Below are 18,403 nucleotides of genomic sequence, written 5' to 3' on the forward strand. Positions count from 1 at the left end.
CCAATATTGGAGGAGCAAGCAGCAGAATAAGGCGACTTCATTGCAACGTAGCCACTTCAGTGTTGAGATATGGTGCTTTGGGCGCACATTTTGCAGCAGAAGCAGCACCAAGACGCAGTGAACAAAATGCATAGGCGGCTGGCTATGCGAGTCGCTAGTGCCTATCGTACGATCTCGTACGAAGCAGTTTGCGTGATTGCTGGGTTGACGCCTGTGTGCATAACGCTCGAGGAGGACTCAGAGTGCTTCCAAATTGCACGTACGGGGGAACCCAACGCGGGAGCCGCTAGAAAGGCTGCGAGGGCGAACTCCATCATGATGTGGCAGAACAGCTGGTCCAACGCTGTGAACGGTAGGTGGACACACACGCTGATCCCTGATATAGCAGCATGGTTGGACAGGAAGCACGGTGACGTGGACTTCTTTGTCACCCAGATACTTTCTGGCCATGGCTGTTTTAGGCACTACCTGTACAGGTTTCGGCACACGTCTTCACCTCAATGTCCAGCGTGTCCGGATGCAGACGAGACGGCAGAACATGTCATGTTCCGCTGCCCAAGATTCAGCGCAGAACGTCAGCAGCTGAACGGCATATGCGGTACAGAGGTGAGCCAGTCGAACCTGGTGCAGCTGATGTTGCAGAGCAGTGAGTTGTGGGAAGCAGCGTCAACAACGATGCGGCTGATAACGTCCAAACTGCAGCAGTGGTGGAAAGACGACCAGCTACATAGTCGTGCCTAAGCATTAAGCGTTCAGTGTTAAATGGTGTGCTGTTTGTATAGTGAATGTCCGTAAATGTCTGTGAACGTTTGTGTAGTGAACGAGAGTGTTATAGTTGCTAGCGCGTATTAGTCAGACTAAGTGCACAGCACTGCCCCTCCCATGAAGTAATACCGCGTGATCCTGTGGGAGGGTGCATAGGGTCCAAGGAGAGTTTTTTACTGGGTAAAAATCCCATGTCGCCCTATTGGGTGTCTTTATGAAGATTTTAAACTCCTTGTATAAAAAAACACACACACACACACACTCAATGTTTCGGCTTACGCATCGAGTTCGCCACTTCCCTACATAGCACCGCGTGTAGCAACTGAGCTAAAAAGAAGGTTCGAATAAATATACCCCTCGTAACAAACCCTAAATGTCCTAAGTCCTCTGTTGTTTGTCCTGTTTATTAATGATGTCTTCTCTATCCTACCTCCTAATTGCTTCCTCTGCTATGCTGCCGATCTAAAAATATTCCACCCTATCTTCTCCCTGGCCGACTGTTCTATCCTTCATGATATCCTTGATTAGTTTACATCCTTGTGTTTTCATACATCCCTTACACTCTGTCCTGTTAAATGTAGTTCCATTTCATTTAGTCGTTCCCGATCTCCTATTCTGCTCCCTTATGTTCTCAGTGGCGTCAGTGTAAATCGTTTTTCTATTCGATTCTACTCGTCAAAGACCTAGGTCTTTGGATTAACTCTGGTCTTAGTTTTTCGTACCATATGTATGCTGTTTTGGGCAGGACTTGGAGATCACTTGGTTTGTTGAAACTTGTGGCTAGCGATTGTTTTGATTCTCTTTGTCTCAAGGTTCTATTCTGCTCATTGGTTAGGTCATTGCTGGAGTACTGCTCAGCTGTCTGGTCTGAGCGGGTTCGGAGGTATTTCACCTGGCTTGCTACTCATAAAATTTCTGGATAATTCAGCCACTGTTCTACCTCCTAACGAAACCAGATGTCAACTGCTAGGTTTGCGCTCTCTGCAAGATCGCCGCTTCCTTCTCGATCTCCTAGTTTCTCCTGCTCTCCTATCCTCAATCAACTTCTATGTGCCTTGCCGCTCTCTGCGCCCTCGTCCTCCTTTAACAATCCCTAATTATGCGGCGCTCTGTTTGTTTCATTGGTTATTAAGTTAAATTTCTTTGACCGCATAACAGACAGATTAAAATAAATAATATTACTAATAATAATTATAAAAATGATAATACTAATAATAATAATAAAGTAATACTAATAATAATAAAAATACAGAAGCGAACGGAATATCAATTCGAAACAGGGATGCTTTTGTTTTCTTCTGTTGAACCTACTGCATGTGTAAGGTGTCATGGAACAAGTTTATGATAAAACATCTGCCCCTGACAAGCAACCATTCTATGGAATATTATAATTGGAAATATCCTATTCATCACTCAATAGCAATAGCAATAGCAATAGTCTTTTATGAAGAAATGTTAGTAACCCATTTGTTTTACTCACTGCGATGTCTCTCTGTTCAACACAACGATCTGATTGCTGGGGAACCTACAATAATAACAAAAGTTGTTTTTAACGATCATACACAAGCCGCCTTCACACTTACGGTTATTGCGCATTATTGTTAACTAAAGATCCAGTACCGTTCCATCAGCCTACAGCCGTCGTGCAACATCTAGAAAATATTATACAACCATTAATTTAACCTCATACCAGTAGTACCCAGCATGCAAATGGGTTGAAAGAAAAGAAGCCACCGCGCACAAGAATTGATCCGTACCTCTTAATATAACATAAGCTAAAACTTTTGCGGAACCATACTTAGGCTAATGCTCACATAATAAATTCACAAATAACAAATAACAAATTCACGCTAGATAAAAGAACTTTATTCACTGAAAACTGCCATTCCTAATGGCGGAATCTTTAAGCACTCGTATACACTTCACAACGGGGTTTTCTTTCTACTGCACATGTAGAAAACTAGACCGAACCGTTCAGACGTTTCAATCGGAGCTGCCAACATGATCATGCGAGTTGCTTAGAATGTTCGGACGTCTAGCTTCCTTCCCAGAACCACCGATGACCCAAGTAGCAAAACTGTGTGAATTCAAACATTCCCTACAGGCAATAAAATATTTCATGACCGTGTTAATGGGTAATTTGAGGCTTAAAGTATGAAGAAAATCTTCTAAACGTAGGGCAAGCTTACATTTTACACGGATCGAGCACGAATACATTCTCAAAATGCCGTGTTGAAGCGCACAGACCTTTGGCTGTATGTCGCATAGTTTGCTTGCGCTGGTTATAAATATGAGTTTTACAACTTTTTCAGATTGCTGCTGTTGGTTCGATACGCGCAAACAAAAACGATTTGGATAAAGAATACAAAAGAGCCTTAAGTTCCACACGGCGCACTCTCGAGCAAGTTTGCTTGGTAGCAGCACGCAAATAGTACACGCAAAATAATAATATAACTATTAGGTTACAAACAAAAAGAAACTTATTTAAACTTTTTTATGTAAGATTATATATTATGTATAATATAATAAAGTTTCTTCTTCCATCATATTTGAATAATAAATAAGTTTGCTAAAAAAGCGATTTAAAAGAAAAACATACCCTAAGTCCGTTGTGACCTTAATGTCACAAGAGTTTTTCAAAATCAAAATTTCGGGTTCTAGCGATAGTTTGGAAATATGTTTTCACTTTGAGATATTTTTAAGTGTACTTGGCTTCGTCTGGAGGATTTTCTTCACACTTTAAGCCTCAAATTACCCATTAACACGGTCATGAAATATTTTATTGCCTGTAGGGAATGTTTGAATTCACACAGTTTTGCTACTTGGGTCATCGGTGGTTCTGGGAAGGAAGCTAGACGTCCGAACATTCTAAGCAACTCGCATGGTCATGTTGGCAGCTCCGATTGAAACGTCTGAACGGTTCGGTCTAGTTTTCTACATGTGCAGTAGAAAGAAAACCCCGTTGTGAAGTGTATACGAGTGCTTAAAGATTCCGCCATTAGGAATGGCAGTTTTCAGTGAATAAAGTTCTTTTATCTAGCGTGAATTTGTTATTTGTTATTCGTGGATTTATTATGTGAGCATTAGCCTAAGTATGACTACGCAAAAGTGTTAGCTTATATTATATTAAGAGGTACGGATCAATTCTTGTGCGCGGTGGCTTCTTTTCTTTCAATCCATTTGCATGCTGGGTACTACTGGTATGAGGTTAAATTAATGGTTGTATAATATTTTCTAGATGTTGCACGACGGCTGTAGGCTGATGGAACGGTGCTGGAACTTTAGTTAACAATAATGCGCAATAACCGTAAGTGTGAAGGCGGCTTGTGTATGATCGTTAAAAACAATTTCTTATTTCTTTTGTTATTATTGTAGGTTCCCCAGCAATCAGATCTTTGTGTTAAACAGAGATACATCGCAGTGAGTAAAACAAATGGATTACTAACATTTCTTCATAAAAGACATCAGATTGCTATTGAGTGATGAATAGGATATTTCCAATTATAATATTCCATAGAATGGTTGCTTGTCAGGAGCAGATGTTTTATCATTAACACTTTGTTGACTGGCGAGTGTTAGCCAGAACGTGCTGGTATCACCGCATAAATTTGTTGTCTTAGGCGCTGGAAAGCTTAGCGTGTTCCGCCGCACGATGTCATTCATTACCTGAAATCTTTCACACACATAGAAGCATTACACTTCGATACTTGGATATCTCCGCAATGTTTAGTGCTTGGCTCTCCAATCCATATAAAAAAGCGTGTACGAATGCGCTGGACGTAGAGAATGCTAAAAAATGTTCACATCAATTTATTACGAATTTTCTTTATTATTTTGTTATTTTTGATGCAATATGTGGGAATATTATTTCTTTATTTTTGATAAAATATGGGAACAAATTTTTGTAATTCAATTTTTTCGATGAGATTCGAAGAAGCATTTATATGCATGTAATGGCACATCGCATGCTTTACAAATATATCTTGTTTCTTTACGCAAGCCTTGTTGGCTACAAAATTTACATTTTCTGGTTGGCCGTTTTTTAGATTTGTGACAAATTTTTCCAGAACATGTTCTCTCTGTAATTTCTATTGTGGGTTATTTTGAGAGTCCTGTTGTGGTGATAAAACGTTGCTCGACTTATCAGAATCACCCGCACATATCCATTCTCTTGCTACTTCAAGTATAAATTTTCTATAGGGAATTTTCTTGATCCTATCACTATGTGAACGATAACTACGTAAGTGTTGAATAGTGCACAGCTTATAAAAAATGCCAATTTTTTGTATCATTTTATGGTTTTTCTAAAAATGTTGGCCAACATTATAGACTACAACATATACTTGTTGCAATCTAATGCACATTTAGGTTCGAAATTCGCCAAAGTAATAGTTCTCTTGTTATTGTTTGTAGAGTTCATCGATGCATCATGGATAGTTGATATCATGCGAACTTATCGTTTGTCTTTCCACGTTAGTAGCAGAATGGGGCCTTTTGTTACAAATGCAATTTCCCATTTCTGAATTGTCTTTTATTTATCTTTTAGTATTTTTGGCAACTCACGATTTTCCCGAATTGTTCCACAAACATAAGTTTTATTTTTATACAGCATTTCTGCCGTGACAACGCTGTTGTAGTAATTATCTTGGTAAACATGGTACCAATGACCGAAGTACGGTTGTATTACATCAGTAATGGTTCCAATCAATTTTTTCCCGGCACCTGAGTCAATTTCCATGTTTAGAATATAACCAGTGTCACTCTCACTAAGCATTCTTATCAAAATCCCATACTTTATTATTTTGGATGGATTGTATGTTCTAAAGCTAAGTCTTCCTCTCCAAGGTACAAGAGCTTCATCCAGCGATAATTGTTGTTTTGGTGTATATATTGACTGGAATTTAGGGTTGAAATGATCCAATATCTTATCTTCCACAATTTATCGTTTGATCCAATGTTTCGAACATAATTTGCAATGTGAAAGAACCGACGTACCAGCTCAAATCTATTTCGGGCCATGGTTTTTGGAAATATTGGTGTTTCAATCAATGGATCCTTAGACCAATATTCTCTCCAGTGTGATTTTTTAATTTGCACCATCAGCAACACCAATCCAAGAAACATTTTCATTTCGTTCGTAATGACATCTTCATGTAATGGACTTATCGCAGCGCTTTTATAGGATATTATACGCTTGTTTTTTTGGTATAAGTTGGTTTGAGAAACAAATAAATTGAAAAAAAATTATCGCAGACCAATTCCGCATATTTACTAGGAGTCGATCTAGAACACAATTAGATGATTGGCCCAGGCACCTTGTCGAATTGTCGTAAATGTTGTGACTTACCTCGTTCAACCCACTCTTCATCCTCACTGTCACTAAATATAACGTTCATCGCTCGCTTAGTTGGTCTATTATCGTTTTCGTCTTCTTCAGAATCACTAAATATTGATAAAAAGCCGCAAGCGTCAAATTTGTCCAAACCATCGTTATCGTCGTTACGTCCAACCAATAACCAGCTAATAATTGCACGATTGCACTAAAGAAATTCACTAGTATATTCAACTAGCGTTAGCTTAGAACGTATAAACCAGAAAAGAACACAACACAGAAAACTACTACACAAACAGAATTAGCCCGTGTGCATGTATGTGCGCACGCGTCTTTCATCGATGCGCCGGTCTTCAGGACGGACATGTCCGTTCCCCGTCAACAACGTTCGGCTAAGCGAGAACGGATATGTCCGTCCCCCGTCAACAACATTCGGCTAAGCGAGAACGGACATGTCCGTCCCCGTCAAAGTGTTAACTTGTTCCATTGCTCATTACACATGCAGGGTAAACAAGAAAACAAAAGCATCCCTGTTTCGAATTGATATTCCGTTCGCTTCTGTACAATTTGTATATCAAGTACATTTGAAGCAGTACATGAATACAGTTTTAGCAGGAGGCCTACGGCGACCCCTGTTTTGAGCATATGGAGATGGTCGCGGCAGCTAAATGACTAAATGTCTCAGCATTTGCTGCCAGCTGAGCATGTTTTGCACATCGTTCCCTAGCTATCGAATATTTTGTAATGCTACGAGGTCCATGCATTGCGCTGGATGTCATTTAGTTGTAACTGTATTGATGTATTTGAAGGGAAAACTTATTCTGATGAGAGAAAGGTGTACTTCATCGGTCAGCTTTTGAATTTTAAAATTAGCCAAACGTTCTAGAAACTCTTGCAACCGTTTCATCAACCAGTTCAAATATGACTGACCAATTCTTATTGACCATTGTCCACTTCATCCTAGCGTTTGTCTAGTTCACCTTGATCATTGTCTAGAAACGGTGACGGTTGTCTAATTTTATCTATCAATTGTACACTTAATCGTGACCTTTGTCTAGAAATACTCGCATATGTCTATTTCCACTCGGAAGCCCTGTAAAAGTGAAAATTAAATTATTTATCGGGGGTTTAAAATCTAAATGAGCTTTGAATAAACTTTAGAAGCATTTTAGAGAACAGAGAAATCGAACTTCAAATTTTTTATGCACTAGTTAGCTTAATCATAATACCTGCCGAATTACTATAATAGCTCAAAGCAAATCAGACGAAAGTTTCGGTTTGCGAATTTTTCGATATTTTGCTAAATATCTATCTAAATGTCTCCAAAATTTGTATTTCCAAAAAAAAATTGGTGTTTAAAACTCGGTCTAGGGCTGCAGTCCTCCATCCACGGCTGCATCCGATCACCGACAGGTTTGATTTCACATGATCCAGCCAACGGGTTCGCTGTGCTGCTCGTGCCGAACGGGTCGCTGACGTGCACCTTCTTGGTGGGGCATGAGTCCGGCATCCTCATCACGTGCCCCAGGCAAAATATCCTTCCGGTTTTGACTACCGTCAGGATATCAGCACCGCCAAACAGCTCAGCTAGCTCGTGGTTCGTTCTGCTTCGCCACACGCCCTGCTCGCACACACCACCTTTTTTTTTTTTTTGTTAACGGGGAGGGAACCTTCAAAATGTCCCCATCTCGGAAGGTGGTCTGCGGCTACAGACCAACCCTCAAGATGGGGTATGTGGGATTTATCGTGACGCTGGGCCCGTGAAGCGGACCCGGCAGCCGATGCGACCCAACTAAACCACTCCTCGACCTGATCCGAATCCTGCCGATGCGCTGATGTGCGTAGTACTCCATGCAGGTTCGTTTGTGCAATGCACTCATCCCGTTGACGCGCGGTTGCTGCTGCTTCGTGCCTTCCTTTCTGTTGCTGCTGCTGCTCAGACCCGTCCGTCCGTAGCCGTTACTCCCGTTTGGGTCTAAGCTCCTGCTGCTGCTGCTCTGGTTACTCGTCGCTGCTGCTGCTGCTTCCGTTGTAGTTGTCGTCGTGGCAGCGAATATCCTCCTCTAGTAGGAGGACTAGCGGGATAGTACTTGCGACCACGCAAGCTGCATCGTAGGAAACCGTCTGGAAGGCGCTGGCTACTCGGAGTACGAAGGTGAATATCTCTCTGTAGAAGTGTCCGTCCCCTCGATGGTGTCGCGTAACGGACAATGCTATTCCCAACGTTAACCAGGGCTCTCCTTCTGCTGCTTTTGGGGCCACACTTGTTCGGCATCAGAGCGGTCAAGGCATTTGCGATACGCGTTGCCTTGGTGCAGACCTTCTCCAAATGCCGGCCGTAGTGCTGCTTGCGGCAGAGCTCGACGCCGAGGTACTTGAGCGATTCCGTGGAAATGATCGTGTGTCCCCCCGCCTGTAGTTGACCTACTTGCGGGTTGTGATGCGTGCAGAAGATCATGTAGCCGGTCTTTTGATGGGCCAGCTTCAGACCCACTGGATCCATCCAACGTTCGATCATCTCCAGGTTCCTCGTAGCATGGTTGCTGATTTCCTGTGGGTCCCTCCCGATAAGGGTTAACGCCACATCATCCGCAAATCCAATAATGTCCGCACGCTTCCCGGACAGCTCCAGACGTAAAAGGTCGTCGTACATGACATTCCACAGTGTTGGCCCTAGAATCGAACCCTGTGGAACACCTGCCGTCACTGGTAGCGTGACCATTCCTTCGTCCGTCTCGTAATGGAGCGTGCGATTGACGAAGTAGTTCCGCAGCAACGCTCCAGGGTACAACGGCGTGTTTCTTCGCTGCAGAGCTGCTCCAATCGCTGTTCAGTTGGCCGTGTTGAAGGCGTTCTTCACGTCGATTGTCACCATTGCACACAGTAGGTCGCCCTTGCGCTTTTTGTCCAGCGCAACCTTTCCGTTGGCGATCACACTGTTGATGGCGTCCATAGTAGAGCGTCCCTTCCGGAATCCGTATTGGGCATCAGCGAGGCCGCCCGTCGCATCGAGATGCTCCGTAAGTCTGCGGCCGGTACGACGATGCTTCACCCGGTGGTTTCCCGGCCTTGGAGAACAGTACCAACCGTTGCCTCTTCCATTCAACGGGGAAGTGGACGGAATTGATATAGTGTTGGAACGATCTCGAGAAGACGCGTGGAAATGCCGTCATCGCCGCTATCAATGTCACGTTCGGGGTGTTATCGTCTCCAGGGGCACGCTGTGGGTTCAGCGATTTTGCAATGCCCAACAGCTCGTCCTCGGTGACTGGATCCCTAGCCGTGTCCTCGTCCGTCCGTCCTGTCTCTGCTGCTATTGCGGGCCACTCATTGGGCGGTTGCACCGGAAACAGTTCCCTGACGATGTGCTGCAGCTTCGCTGGGTCCCATTCCATCGGTACGCGGGCACCTTCCCACGCCTGCTTCCGAATTTTGTAGCCCAGTCCGAATCCGTGGGGACCCAGCTGTTCCGGAAGTTGTTCACCGTGCTCCTTTTTGCTCCGCTTAACCGCTTGTTCCAGAGCTGCTCTCGCCGCTGTGTACGCTGGCCGCCGATCCTGTTACTGTTCCTCCGTTCGCGCTCTCCTCCCCATCCCGATGTAAGTACGGCGTAGCTGGGAAATCTCGCTGTTCCACCAGTATACCGATCGCCGTCCTCCTCGTGCTGCGGGCAGTCTCGGCATTGTGGCGTCGCAAGCAGTGGCCATTGCCTGCGTCAGCTCGTCCGCCAAGAGGGTGCGGTTGTGGATGTCCAACGACCCGAACATTTCAACAAACAGCTCTTTGTTGAAAAACCGGGTCGCCCATCTACACTCCGTTGTCTGTTGTGTGTTGTCCTGTCCCTGGTTGCGCAGCGCCGTCGTCCTTCCGACCGAAAACTTGATGGTGTTGTGGTCACTCGGATTTTCGTCGCAAACTCGCCAGTTGTTGTCCCCCAGGAGCGACGGGCTGCAGAAGGAAACGTCGACGATGGAACTACGGCCATTGTTGCTGCACCAGGTTGGCCGGTTACCCCGGTTCAACAAGACCAGCCCCAGCGAAGCTAGCGTCCATCACCACCGCTCCTGACCAGGCGTTGACATCCCCGCCGATCACGGTGTCCCGGTTCTGCGGAATAACTGACGCAATCTCGGTCCATTTGCGTCTGAAGTCTTCCACTGTCGAATCGGGACCCACTGGAGCTGGTAAGTACACGGAGCAGAACACAATCCCGCGCATCTCGACCACAACGAAACAATCCCGCCGAATCTCGATGATGCGCTGGATGGGGTACCGTCCTGTCGATACTGCCGCAACTCTGCCCGTCGGGTCCGCGAGTTGCCGTTGTTCTCCGGGATCAGATATGGATCGGAGATCAGCACCAGGTCGCATCCTTCCTGCCGGGCAGTTTGCAGCAGCAAGTCCTGCGCCAACCGGCAGTGGTTGACGTTCTGCTGGAGTATATTATTTTTGGGGAGGCCGTATACTCATCCCAACTACTTGTCGGCAGGGGCGCTGTCCGAACGAATGGCTTATTGCTTCTGGGCCCTTGCAGACGAGACACTTCCGCTCCTCCGTGCATGGTCCTGTGTGCTTCAGTTCCGCACACCGAGGACACCTGCTGGATCGATCCTTTCCGCGGAATTTGATAGCGATGTGACCAAACTCGTAGCACCGGTAGCACTGTCGTTTTGTTTCCACCTTCTTCAGCCTGCAACACTGGCTGAGACCGACTACATGCTGCTTGAGCAGTACGTCGTCGGTCACGGCCACCTCAGGGCAACCGAAGAATGCGACCAGCGTGCCGTAATTGGATTTCACGGTCGTGATCTGGTCGGCATCAATCGCCACTCCCAGGGCTGTGCTCAGGTCCGTCGCAATCTCTTCACTGGTGCAGCTTGGGGGTATATTGGAACACGTGAGGCGAGTTGTGGGGGTCCGTGGTCGGGCTTTTGCCTTGCCCTCCAGTAGACCGGACACTTTTCTCCACATCTCGAGCGTCTCGGTGTGGCTCTCACAGTTGAGTTCCAGTAGGAGATTCCCCTGGAAGTTCATCCTAGCGCGCTGCACCCTTTTTCCTGTCGTCCCCCAGCCTCGTGTTGACGATGCGCAGTGTCTCGTCCAGTGTCGCGTCGTTAGTTGTTTTTAACTCCAACGCGTTCTGGACCCGATGTGCGCGTTGCTTCGGCTGTTTCGGTGGCTGCGGTTGCTGCGGTTGCTTCGGCTGCTGCTGCTGATTTGCGTCAAGTGCTGCTGCCTCCTGCTTCCGCTGCTTCTTCCGTGCCCGTCGCTTTGCCGACTTACTGACCACCTTCGTCCATTCAGATGTCGGTTCCTGTAGTTTGTCCGTTGTCCGTGGTCTTCTGTTTGTTTTGTTTGCGTTGACGTTTGCGTTTGTTGGTCTTTTTGTTTGGCTGTATGTTTGTGTGTTGGTCTGTCGCGTTGTTGGTGGGGGGCAGGGTCGAGGGTGTGTCCGTGATCGTGGCGGTGTCCATTTGACTGTCACATGTCGTTGTGGTCTATTTAGTTGTTTGTGTTTTGGTGTTTGTTTCTGTTTGTGTCTTTGTCATTTTGTTTGCGAAAGTCGAGAGAGTGTCCATTTCTGTATCTTGTGTGTTTTTTGGTTTGTTTGTGAGTGTAGTTTGTATTGTTTCTGGGTTGTCTAACGCTATGTCCGTCTGTGCCTGTCCATGTTTGTTTTCCTTGGTCTTTGGAGTGTAGGCTTCCCACTTCAGCAATAGCTGCTTGTTGGCCTCCAAGAGCAGTGCCGTCATGTGCTACAGTTCCTCAGTCTTCGCATCGGTGGTTCTGGGAGACAGCTGCGTCTCGGGAGATTGAGGGGACGGCTGGGTCTCCACGCGAGAAAACCCTGCCACTTCGCCCTCGCTACCCGCGAGCTGCCGCTCAACCGGTTCCACAGTGAGTTCGTGTCCAGGTTCGTCGGCACATGGCGGTGACTCGGGAACGTCCGTCGTTGCGGTGGCGTCTTGGTTTTGCGTCTCTTTTTCCGTTACCTTGGCAAGCGTATCCAGGACCTTCCTGATGACGGGCTCCCAATCCCTCGGCAGAGTGGAGAAACCCTTGGCCTACTGTCCATCGCGTATCGCACGGACGAAACCAGCCAGCGTTGCAATCGCCCTCTCCACCGGGTCCACGGGGTTAGTGCCAGCAGGGTACCGCTCGAGGAAGACCTCCAAGCTGCGACCAGCAACGGATGCAACCAACGGCCCTGTTCTCTTCTCCATGACCGGCTCAAGACTCGCCTGCCCTGCCAGGCCCCATCCAACCTTTGACGTTTTCAAAGGTGCGGTAGCTTCCGCTATTGGTAGGGCTGGCATGGCCGGCAAGGAGCTTCTAGTCATGCGTCTGGTGAGCAGGGCCTCTTGTCTGGCTGACATCATCGGGGCCGTCGCGCCTGAGCTGAGCCGTCCTCTGGTAGTTACCCGGATCGAGCCCGATAGTCGCTTTGGGGATGCGGTTAGATGCGACTTGGAGTTGTTGCGTGTCAATGGAGACATTATGAATGAAACGAGAGGAGGGAGAAGTGTAGTACCGTTTGATTGGTCGCACACACCACCTAAGTTAGTCCTTAGCACCCACCATTTGAAAATGGGCGAGTGCATTGGCGTCCTCCGTCAGCATAGTCCAAGACTCGTACCCGTAGAGAACTACAGGACGCATCAGTGTGCGATATATCGTAAATTTCCTGTGTTATTGAAGTCTTCTGTATCGCAGGAGTTTGTGGAGTCCGTAGTAGACACGATTCCCCTGAACAACGCGCTTTTGGATTTCGCTGCTTAAGTTGTTGTCCGAAGTTACGATTACTTACGGTTCTATCGTGGTCAGTGTCTCCGGCAAGCAGGTATATTGTCTTCGTCGCATTGATCCTCAATCCAATTCTATTGGTTTCGTCTTGCACTGCACCCCGTTCATAGTGACCCTTAACAGCCATACCAGCCTCGTACCGCATTCAACATTCTGTAGAACTTGCGAGTCCCTCGACTGGTGTAGCTGCTGCATCAGTTGCTCGTTCGACTCGACTCTACAAAGCTGCGCTTTTTGTTCTGGAAGAGCCGGGTTTGCTGCCTTCTCGGTCGTCTGCCGTGTTCCACGTTCTAAAAGGCTGGAGCATGCGGGTGCTAGTGAAGGGAAGTTACAAACGAACCTGGTGAAGGTTCCGTCCCCTTTCTGGTGTGAATGACAGGCTTGAATCAAGGTTCAAAATAATTCGCTCTTCAGTTACGCTCCAAACATCGCTCCTGCGAATATCGCTCCAAATATCGTTCTTCGTTCCATTGAACAATCGTTTCAAAAAGCATTGCTAAGTTCCTTGGAGCGATTGCTCGAAATACCGTACTAATGATCGACACTCCAAATATCGCCTCTATGGTCGACTTTCTATTTATTGTTCCTATGTTCCAAGGAGCGATCGCTCCAAATATCGAAGTTCCTTGCATTGGTTGTCTCTTAGCGCAATCAAATAAAAAATCTCCTCATTACGACAACAACAAAAAGTTTATTTTTTTGCTCACTGCTTAAGCTCATTCAATCTCACATGAAAATTGTTGAATGATGTTTGATCACTGACCGGGTTAATCAATGATTTCCACGCCGAACGATTTGAACTATTTCTACCAAACGTTTAATCCCTGCTAAGGGGCGCACGAATTAAAATTTGTTCTAAGGGAGTTTCCTTTATCATATTCCTTTAGTTTTCATGGTACTGCCAATGCGTGTTAACTTTTTTGCGCTTTTTTTTATTTTTTTATAGAAACGACGTACATCGCATGTTTCATGCTCAGTTAGGAAACTTTTATGTGAACATATTAAATATTTTAAAACAGATTTTTTTTTATTTCGTAATGACGGCCAGGTCGTATTCCTAACACAGAAATTATAACATTGACATTAATATTTCAATTTATCTTGAATTGAGCAAGTGATATCCGAACATTTCTTTGATACCAGGTTCAAAAACCTGTTGGAGCGGTTCGTCTCCTTTTGAGGAGTGAATTGATTCTGCTCGTTCCTTTCTTCGGAACTATTCCCATCACTAGCGGATACGCCCTGCATTCTTCTCGGATATTGCTTGCACTTACCATCAAATCATTCCTTTCTCTGGTTACGTGTCTAGCGGCCAATCGTTCGCACGGCTGTGCTGTTGATGATTTGCTTGCCCATATGTCAGTGGTCATTGAGGGACATCGCCTTGGTGGTGGCGTCCTCCGGCAGCGCTTCCCGAAGCGTGTTCCTGAAGTCCTTCGCCACATCAGCTTGCCCCAGTCGATCTATGTTGAGTCTTGGGGTAGGCTGATAAAGTAACTTATTGGCGGTGCAAAATTTTTGACGTAACTAAATCATAACCAGGAAATGATCTGAGTCGACGTTTGCTCCACTATACATAGGTCCTTACGTTGATAATATCCGAGAAATGCCTTTCATCGATAAGCTGTGGTGATCTCCAGGTGTAACTGTAACGAGGTGCGTGCTGGGAGAAGGTGCTGCGAAAGCCGAGGCTCGTTGACGTTCGTCAGCTGGTGGGCACTGCAACTTCCTATCGTTGGTGTAAATGCCTCCTCTCGTCCGACCTGAGCGTTAAAATCTCTTATGACAATCTTGACATCGTATTATGGATAGCAGCTCCCTCTACAACTGCGCGTAAAAAACTGTTTTTTTTTCGTCATCGGTGCTTCCAAGGTGTGGACTATGTACATTGATAATGCTCAGATTGAACAACCTTCCGCGGATACTCAACCTGCATTTTCATGACTGGAACATTTGATTTCACATCTCACCTTTGACCTGGAACGCCGTACCGAGTATATGCTTTTCTCCACCGCTTTGGTAGATCATGCAATCACTGCGATAGGAGAAAGGCGCTCTGTTTCCTTTCCATTTCGTTCAGAAGAATGCGGGTACTGCCGGGTGTTGTGAGGGATCTGCAGTTCCATGCTTCCAATCGTTGTCCTTGTTCCGTAGCATGGGTCTGATAATGATATAACTATTGTATTTAGTCTTAAATTAAAAGAATCATTAAGCTACTCAAAATGCTCACATTACCCAAATTTCCATTATTTTTAAATTGTTTCAACTTTTAAACACCATAACATGCAAACAGCTTAACTGGAAATTAGAAAAGTTTAAATATTTTTAAATTTTACTAGAACATTCCATCAATCTGGTATCAATATACAGGTTACAGGCTTCTAAAGTTGCAGAGTAAGACGGTTGTGGTTTGCACATATGAATCTAATTTCATTTGAATCGGATTCTTAGAACCGGAAAAATAGGCAATCTAGATCGATTTCCTCACCCAGGTGACCTGGGATGCTTGGAATAGGATTAAAATGTTTTATGATAAAATACTTTGAAATTAAGGTATTGCGCAAGTAGATAGACAACCGAAAAATAAAAATAAACCGGGATTCTAAAATCGTTATTTGAGTGGCTCCCCTGGATATATAGGTTTGTTTGTGTGTTGGTCAAATTGGCGACTAATGACACGAAGACAGTACTTTCCGATTGGCATTAAATTTGACGCAGGATGACCAATAATTTATATTAGCCGTGATGTGTACAAGCAAAACGGGATAGATTATTAAAATATATAGACTTTTCAAGATTATTGACAATACGACGACGTGCCGTCATGCCTAATAATAATAAAAAAAAATTCAAGATATTTTTGTAACCACCGAGTATGCCCAGGATAAGGCAAAGAATAAGCAGGAAATGCCTTACCAATAAGAATGTAAAATTTATTCAACACAAGCGGTGTTGACAAAACGGCACTGAACCATCATAATCAGTTGTAAATAAAAAATAAAATATTTTTGGTCATTGTAATTAATGTGTTACTTTTTTAAATATTCATCTAATATCATGCCCGGTTTCCTTTAAAATTTTGTCACGTTTATGCCTTGCAAAAAAAATTATGTACTTGATTTCAATGTAATCTGATCTACCTATTGAAAAAATGAAAACATCCGATAAAATTGAGAAAGAAATGGAAAAAATATTTTACGTCACACCACGTACATAGTTTTCGGGATAAGCGGCATAAGAAGAGGTAAAGGAGAGGCAAATGAGTAAAGGGCTAAATCCCCAATTCAACTCTCGATTACCATACGAGTACTGTACTGTACCATGCGGCAAGCTGTTGGCGTGTTTTATTCCTTTTTTTTATCATTCCACTATTCCTGTTGAAAAGAGCATGTTTTCATGTATGGTAATCTTAACATAACATATTAGTGGTGCTGACAATACGGCGCAAGCCGTCATGCTTAAAATAAATAAACATTAATGGTGGCAACGTACAGTTCAGTGTGTCTTTACTTAAACATAGTAATTATTTCGAAGACTTTGTAAATGGTGTGACGTAAGCTATTTTTTTCATTTCTTTCTCATTTTCGACATATTTGTTTTTATTTTTTTCAATAACTAGAATAGATTGCAATGAAATCACGTAAAAGAACGATTACGCGAGACATTAACATGGTCAATTTTTTCAGCAAAGTTGCTAAGGAAAATAGACCAGGGATGCTATTAGGAGAAAACTTAAAAAAAGTAATGCGCTAATTACACTTACAAGCAATAATCATAAATAAGCTGTTTATTAAAAAAGTCTATTCCGTTTGCGTTTTGGCTATAGACATCACGGTCAATGTAAAATATGGGCTATTCTGGTACTAATATACCGCTAAAGTACTAATCACACGATGGAAAACGCTGTCATCGGTTTCGGCATCCATCCTTCAAAACGGATTTGACAGATAGATGTCGGACTGAAAATCGGAATTTAGCATGCACAATTCCGATTTGCACTTGGGTGGTAAATATCTGTCAAAAAGAATACGAGGCGTTGTTTTTGTCCCGAATTGTTAGCAAATAGCAAAAGAAAGCATGGTATTTGTCTTGAGATTTTTTACCGCGCATGTCCACAAAAACTATTTTTTGTTCACATTTTGAAATCGGAATACGAAACTTTACAAATATTGTATCACACAAGCGGAAGGCATTTTTCTGTCAAAAGCCCATATTGACAGATGGAATCCAAAATTGGCCGACAGAATTTTCCCCGTGTAATAAACCCTTAATAGGAAAACACTGTCTTCGTGACGTTTTGTACGCCGACCAAAACACACAAAGCTATTTGAAAGCAATCATCAATCCGAATTTCGTACTCTCTACTCAACCCAGCTAACATATTAGTATGGATGAAAATTTTAAAGAGCAAGTTGTGCTCCATGGCTGATGTAATATGATCGCGCACACATGCACTGTCGGACTGCATCGGCTGCAAACGCTGTCACATTGCTCGAGTTGGGAATGTTCGTTCTCCCGAAATCAAGGTGGAAACTTTCGAATCGGTATCGCCTTTGATCATCCAGGCGATCATAGAAATCTGGAAGAGATTTCCCTTACAGGATTGTTAGAGACACTCGATGTCCCCAAGATTTCCCTTACCTTGGGTAGGGGGACTCTCGAAGCTCATGAACTAAAAATGCGATTGGTTTAAAGATAGGTTGTTCTAGTCTTGGCGGTCCGATCAAACACGATCGTCCAAAACTATTTCGCTTTATTTATACCATAATTTTGTTGGGTTTTTTTTTTGACAAATTTCTTGTTATAAAAAAATAAGGTTAACATAATTATTTGTTTTCTGTTGACGTCCGTTCAATTTGGTAATTTTATTAAAGTTGGTTCGGCGTGGGAACCAACATGACGATTTTGGTTCAGCCTCAGCGATAAGTTGTATTTGGAGACGTTCTCTCCTGTTTGGGGTCTCGTTTCTAGTGTGTTATTTTTTAGTTGCTTGTCATGAGTTGTGAGAAGTGCTATTGCTATGTTTGCACATAATGTGTCGTTCGCTCGGCTTAGACTGAACCGCGGTGCGGTTGATTGCTACGCTTGCATAAAATGTGTCGCCTATAATTCCGCTTTGGTTTGATTCGTTGGGTATGCCTAAAGTTATTTATTTTGTGTTTAATTGCTGACCGCTGCCTGTACTCGCAAAAGGTGAGTGTCTGGATGTTTTGAATTAATATCGTATTGCATAGCGTCACACAGTAGCTGGGTACGCTGGTCAATGTTTGGTTGTTTCGTTTTAAGCGTGCGCTTGGTCAAACTGCTAGATGTGCATTTCTTGCGTTCTTGGTTAATGCAGGTTGTTTGTTGAATTGTTGAACTTTTGTTCACCGCATGTTGTTATGTAACGCTTGTCATATGCGAGATAATCTATGCTCTAGTGAGATGTTTAGCAGATATGCTACACAGATGCAATAGCGCATGTTTTTGTGTCGCACGGTGAGTTTTCATGCTACTTTT

The 18,403-nt window shown here is 44.2% G+C and overlaps 1 protein-coding gene and 2 pseudogenes across 1 annotated transcript; 1 reads left to right on the plus strand and 2 right to left on the minus strand.

Moving 5' to 3' along the window:
• Positions 1–857: 857 nt before the first annotated feature.
• On the minus strand, positions 858–6,161 carry LOC126560764 (piggyBac transposable element-derived protein 2-like). Its single transcript, XM_050216718.1, is given in 5 exon segments — positions 858–903; positions 5,373–5,659; positions 5,731–6,008; positions 6,011–6,048; positions 6,127–6,161. Coding segments are annotated over 5 exon segments (684 nt in total).
• A 3,496-nt stretch (positions 6,162–9,657) lies between these two features.
• LOC126560765 (uncharacterized) lies at positions 9,658–11,068 on the minus strand (annotated as a pseudogene).
• A 178-nt stretch (positions 11,069–11,246) lies between these two features.
• LOC126560766 (uncharacterized) lies at positions 11,247–14,738 on the plus strand (annotated as a pseudogene).
• Positions 14,739–18,403: the final 3,665 nt, after the last annotated feature.

This window comes from Anopheles maculipalpis, chromosome 3RL, assembly GCF_943734695.1.
Source record: "Anopheles maculipalpis chromosome 3RL, idAnoMacuDA_375_x, whole genome shotgun sequence".
NCBI classification, from domain to species: Eukaryota; Metazoa; Arthropoda; class Insecta; order Diptera; family Culicidae; genus Anopheles; species Anopheles maculipalpis.